The sequence below is a fragment of the Melanotaenia boesemani genome, chromosome 9, assembly GCF_017639745.1.
Source record: "Melanotaenia boesemani isolate fMelBoe1 chromosome 9, fMelBoe1.pri, whole genome shotgun sequence".
Classification (NCBI taxonomy): Eukaryota; Metazoa; Chordata; class Actinopteri; order Atheriniformes; family Melanotaeniidae; genus Melanotaenia; species Melanotaenia boesemani.
The window spans coordinates 5,586,285-5,592,985 of NC_055690.1; the positions used below are offsets into that span (position 1 = coordinate 5,586,285).

Genomic DNA, 6,701 nt, shown 5'->3' on the forward strand with positions numbered 1-6,701 from the left:
CCTTGACTTTGGGTCTTACAGGGCATTCTCTAAAATTAGACTAGGTTTTATCACTGAAAAAAGTTTAGAATCTGCTGTTTGTCTTAGATTTAAACAATGTAGTAATCAATTTCAAAAAATGAAGTCCTCCTACTGCAGTTTTTGTTAAACTTGGTTTCAGAAGAGAATATTGAAAAGCATTGTGTAAGACTATAAGCAGGGGTACAGGAATGGTTTGCAAACCTTAATGATGTCTATTTTAGGAAAATAAAAATAAATTTAGTGGAAAAATGTTGAGAAAAATATTTCCATTTATGTCCTGAAAGTCTATTACAAAGACAATGCCTTTTTCATATCAATTCTGTTTAAATATTGGCTTCCTAATCATGGTTATCACTCTATTATTCCATAAAGTGGAAGCATGGGGAGAGAGGTTGTGTGAAAATTTGTAAAAAAAAAAAAAAAAAAAAACTTTAATGATCCCTACCAATGACTCAAAATCTAATGCTCTAATACTTCATTTTTCATATTTTACCAAAGGTTTTTTTTATTTATGATTAATTTTGTTCTTCCATAACAAATGTTAAAAAAAGAAAGAAAAATAATAAAACTAGCTCTCTTATATTGGTATCTGAAATGTATAGTATGTAGCTATCACTGATTTAAATGGCTCCCAGTGGCAGGGACCACTCATTGCAGTGGTCCGGACCACTGATGTAGTACCCCCTAGTGGCAGGGACCACTCATGACAGTGGTCCGGACCACTGATGTAGTACCCCCTGGTGGCAGGTACCACTCATTACAGTGGTCCGGACCATGGTCTGGACCAGACCACTATTTTCGCAACAACCCCCTCTCATTCTTGGAGTACATAAAACTCACACAAACAACAAATGAGCGAAAAATATGAGATAGCTGGAATACTTTTGGACTGCTGAATTATTCAATAATACTAATGTATTAAAATGCCATTGAGCTTTTTTTTTTATTATTATTATTATTTAAATAAGAGTGACTGGTAACGCGTTCTCGTTGACATACGAAGTTTTGCTGCGTTCCAACTTTTCCCGTAGAAGAGTTAAGTTGACTTCGGAAGACTACAGCAAACAGCGTGTAAAATCAGTAAGGTGCTGTAAATTTACTTTACAGTAGGTGATGGAAGGAAATAACAACAGAAGGTTTTTGTCAGCTTCCCGGCGTCGTTGTTCTAGACCATTGGAAACGGTAGAGGTATGTCTACTGCCCACTTTACCGTTAAATAGCCTACCGTTTTTTTTCAGCCTGCTACCTCAGTGACATTTATTATTTCAGAGTCGCTGGGATTTCTGTAAAGCGTAGTATGACTGTTGCCAGATAAAACTTAATTTCCTCATTTACTTTCATTTTTAATTTATTTATTTTTATTACAGGCGGCTAGCTGAAGACCGAAATTTACGTTTAAGTCACATAGTATTTTAAATGTATTTTCGTCATGGCAACCTACTCATAAGACTTACGCCATATAAATGCATCTTACCTCAATAAATGTATAGATTAATTAATTACCGATTTATTCCTGGAACTTTTTAAATATGAGACTTCTCCAAATATCCCTTAATAAAGTCACATTGTGACAATAATGTATTTCATTTAGCTCAGCCACGTTGCAATCGTGCAGTTTGTAATGTACTATAACAATGTTTTGTCTTTGATCAGTTAAGCAATATCCCAGATGCCCCAAGCTTTACAAATGATATATGAAAATGTAATATTCTTTTTTATGTTGTGGACGTGTGACTTTTTGTTGGCTCAAGTTTCCATTAATATTCATCTGATAATGACACGATTAATGTAAATGCGGTGCATTCTCAAATTACTATGTATTGCTAGTTTTGCAAGTCAGATATTACACACACTGTATCTTTTATTTAAAATTGAATGTAGCACAGTGTGTAAAATTAATCATTTTATAATCTATCTAACAGGTGTAACAATAGAACAAATTATTTTATGTTGTGATTTTGGACACTTTATTTGAAGTTTAGGCATCATATAGGCTTCCTGTTACCTGCTACACTCTAATACTGGGAGATGTGGGAAACAAAAAATAAAAGGTTAATTTAGGTTAGTTATTTAAGATTTTAAGTGACAGAGAGAAAATACAAAGTTACAAAGAATGATTGTCTATGGTCTAAATTATAGTACCAGAAAGAAAATCACACTGTCAGTCACAGTGTTATTATTATCAAGGCTTTTTGAGTTAAAGAATAAATAGCATGACTGGTGTTTTCTGCTTTCTTGTTTAGATTGTGGTTGAGGACCCACCTGCTCTACCAGAGCACAATGGTTCAGATTCCAAGAAGTCCAAATTTATCCTTTCTTACCACAGTACAATCAGAGCAAGCTTGGACTGGCTCATTCTGGTCTCCATCTTCTATGTTACTGTGAGAGTGCCCTATGACATATGCTTCACTAATAACATGACCTACAGCATATCTGCGTGGGACATTGTTGTAGAGTTACTGTTCATCACAGGTTTGTTCTGTTTAGAAACAGTTTTGACATAGATATTAATAACTGAGTCTGTATGATTAGCATCTTTTACAATAACCAAATCATCGCCTCTGCTGTTTGTTTGCTGCTAGACATCATTTTCAGTTTTCGCACAGCTTTCATCGACAAGTCAGGGCAGGTGATCGCTGATGGTCGACAGATATGCATCTGTTACCTGAAGACGTGGTTCGCAGTTGACCTGATCACATCACTGCCTTTCGACCTGCTTACGTTTACCCTTGACGTAAGTAGCAAAAGCAGTCTGTGCTTTTTATAATTCATGCAATGACTTTCAAGAAATATTTTGTATAAACTATGGCAAAAACCTTTGAAAGTCCCTGTCCAGGTGGTGTTGTTGTATAATGCTTGAAAAGCTGGAGCAGACAAGATGTCTTTCTCACAACTGTAATAAAAGGGGAGGGAACTTCACCATTTATCTGGAGTGCAGAGAAATATGCTGATGGCGAGGACTGGAAGTTAGAAATTCAACAAAACAAACACTCGTGTGATTAAGAGCCTGATTGCTCTAAGTGGTATTTCCGTATTCAAGTGTCCTTCATCAGTAAATTTTCATAGATCTTACTGTAGGAATGTTAACAAGCATTTTTCAAGTTCTAATTACAGAACTTAAGAGCATGTGAAAAGCCTGTAATGTGGGAGAAGGCATAATATTGTTTTAGGAGTAAACGAACATATGCTCTAACAAAAAGTATAAAGAATTACATTAAGATCAAGTGAATATGCTCTTTGGTGTGTATGAAAGGTGACTGCTGGCTAGCTGAACAAATCTGAACAGTTCTAACTTATAAATGACCAAAAACTAGCCCTGCATGGTACCCATGTATAAAATCTACATTCTGTACCATTTGTGTTTAGTCATAATTTGACTAGTATACCATGTAAATATTGTATTGCTGTAACACTTGAATTTGTACAAAAGATATCATTACATATGATTATTCTTATTGTTTTGGAGTGCATGGTCTTTTTCACCAGTATAAAGTAATCACAGCAGGTGCAGTTGTTTCACTGTTCATATTTTCAAAAACTGTCTAAAAAAAAAAAAAAGATCTTCTTATGGATGCATTAATGTTCACTTGTGTTCATCTAACAAGCTCACTTGCCACGACAACTTTAGCAGACGCACTGACATAAAAAATAGAAAAGCTGCGTAGCACCACCTCTGGGAACAGGTAAACATAATTTAAAAGGTTCATGTGAAAGTGGACTCGACCTGCTGAATGTTGTAACCTCCCTACCGCCTTAACGGAACTGAGTGCCATTTCCAACGTGGTCTATTAAATCAGTTTGGTAAAGATCACACACTAAGTGAGAATCACTCTTAGAAAAAAGCAGGAGAAAAATGTTTCACATACACAAATAAAGTAGTAAAGATGCCTCAGGTAGGTTTATTTAAACAACTTTTTAATAAAATTAATCATCACTTAAAAATGCTTTACCAAATGCATAAGCAGCATCTTAAAGGGGTAGGTAGGTTCTAATTGTGATTGGTAAAATAATTCAAATCCTCCGTTTGCTTTTATATTTCCTCAGGTGAAACTTGTCCAGATGATTAAAGCTGTGCGTCTGCTTCGTTTGCTGAAGCTTGGGCAGAAGATGGACCGCTACACTCAGTATACCTCAGGGGTCCTGATCCTGCTCATGTCCGTGTTTCTTGTTGTGGCCCACTGGATGGCTTGCATCTGGTATCTTATTGGCCAGATGGAGAGGAACTGGGATGTTGGTGCGTGCTGAGAAAATTATCCCAGTTGTTTCCCTAAATCCATAAATGTTTACACATTTCTTTGATGTTAAAACGTCAAATCAGCAGAAAACTATTGTTAATATGATTTTAACTGCCTTAGTATTTGTGTTTCTGTCAGTATGAATCTGGTGATTTACATCAGAACATGGTACATTAAAGTATTGTTATATAAAATTTTGAATCTGCAATTAATGCAAAACTTAAATGAGATTTACATGCTGTGCATCTTTCCGGGTGTATAGCAGGTTAATGAGATGTCTTTATTGTCCTTGTTGAGCCTTTTAGTATTAAAAGGAAATTATGAGACAAGTGAGGTTTAAATTGCTTGACTCTTCTCATAATTAATGACGGACTCTCACGGCTTCACCCTCAGACTCTAGGTCAGTCATGTGATGAGGCCCTCTGTGCTGATCCCTGGTTAGTATTGATGAGCTGCAATGCTTGTAATTAATTGACTCTTGCATACTCATAACAGGTTGCAGGCCTACATTGCCATGGGTCATGAGAGCAATGCAGATTTCTCTTACCAACTACAGTCTTACAGTGTCATAAGAGAGTGGGTCAGTAGATGAGACAGGATTAATGTGCTGTATCCTAATTATTTGTTTCTGATTTTAAAGTTAGTGTTGAAGTCAAGCAGCCTTGAGGTGTTCCCATCCAATTACCATTTATCAGTGTCTGCAAGAGACTCCCATGGGATCAGCTGCATGTCTCCACATTGTATTGACCAGGGATGAGCTCTGACTTCCAAGCATCTGCTTTCCTTCTTGTGTTGAATCTGTTGTTCTAGATCTAGCATATAGGAGTGCTAAACAAGGTTTCCAAACTTAGGAAATAATTCTGCGGAGTTAGTGTTTATCTACATTATGACTGTGATATACATTTGTAGAGACTGTAAGTAAATTAGTTACTCTGTTTTACTTACTGTGCTACTTGCTGTCTAAACATGCCTTTATCCCTTTATATTCATATTCACATCTTCCTATAAACAGGATGGCTTCGCAGGCTGGGGAATGATATAAATATGCCGTACCATGCAGTGGGAGCTGTAAATGCGCCCAGCGGTGGTCCCCCCATCCACAGCGTCTACATCGCATCACTCTACTTCACCCTCACCAGTCTTACCAGAGTGGGCTTCGGCAATGTGTCACCAAACACTGACGCAGAAAAGATCTTCTGTATTTGCATCATGGTATTAGGAGGTACACCAAATACATAATAATATATGATGCATGTAATGACACACACATTTGGGAAATTACCAGCTTATTGTATCTTACATTGAAGCTCATTTCATACTGAGACATTAGTATGAGTAGTCATGTTGTAAAATCTCATCAACATATAGAGTACTACTAAATCATCTCGTCTTACTTGGCAGGTTTATTTGTTTCCCTAGTTTCATTATCATGTAATATAATGAGCAAATATTTACAGAATGTCTTGATCCAATTTAAACTCAATAGTTATAGTATGTTAGCTTGTTTTTTGAGGATGGGGAGAGGTTCCTGTAGCTGGGTTCTCCCTGTGGATACCTACTGCTCTGGTTTAGCTAAATGCTAAATGCCCACAGCTGCCTGAGGGCAATAGCAGTCACAAACACACCTCACATACACATGCTGGCACACACATGCTATCTCTTGCGGGCTGAAACGTAATGAAAACTAGCACAAAGCACCTGCTCATATTTCTAATGCCCCCAGGAAAACAATAGCATCAAAAACAGTTTACTATTTAGATAACTGTCTTGACCATTTATTGTCAGTTGAAATATTTTCAAACATTTTACTGATGTTATTTTTCATTCTCCATTTCCTGCTTCACCATCATCCCTTACTCTTTTCTCCTCTCCCTCTTTTTACATGCAGCACTGATGTATGCTGTGGTTTTTGGCACTGTGTCAACCATCGTCCAGAACCTGCAAGCTTCCCTCAGGCAGAAACTGTTGGAGGACGTTCAGATAACTGTCAACAATTGTTTTGACATTAATGAGGTATGAAAAAGGGACAAACAGATTCCTTTGTGTGAGTAAGGTATTAGAAGTATTTTTGTGTGTTAAAGTCAAGCCAACATGAACATCACGTACTGTATACTCTTTATTTGGCATTTATCCTTTGCCTTCTTCCCTACTTTGCTTATTCTATGGTTAGGACCAGAAGAAAGATTAAGGAATTAGAGCTTGGTAATATGCAAAGGTTTTTAAACTTTCAGCTGAAATTGGACCCTGATGTTGACAAAGTTAAAATTTCTATATGTTCATTTGTAAAATACTGTTTAAAAGTTTCATTTGATATTTGTGTTGAACCCCATTCATCAAAGCACTAAATCTGCATATCGAATGTATTTTTACTTTTTGTTGTTGCGGTGGCATACTAGAAGAATCAAACAAACACAACATTGCCTATCTATCAAAATATTTCCAGGC

The 6,701-nt window shown here is 36.5% G+C and overlaps 1 protein-coding gene across 1 annotated transcript; it reads left to right on the plus strand.

Annotated features, from left to right (window-relative positions):
* Positions 1-1,171: 1,171 nt before the first annotated feature.
* LOC121646085 (potassium voltage-gated channel subfamily H member 8-like) lies at positions 1,172-6,444 on the plus strand. Its single transcript, XM_041994965.1, has 7 exons — positions 1,172-1,209; positions 2,265-2,493; positions 2,604-2,755; positions 4,066-4,255; positions 5,269-5,478; positions 6,145-6,269; positions 6,427-6,444. The coding sequence occupies exons 2-7, from the start codon at positions 2,439-2,441 to the stop codon at positions 6,442-6,444; spliced, it is 750 nt and encodes a 249-aa protein (XP_041850899.1). The 5' UTR covers positions 1,172-1,209; positions 2,265-2,438.
* Positions 6,445-6,701: the final 257 nt, after the last annotated feature.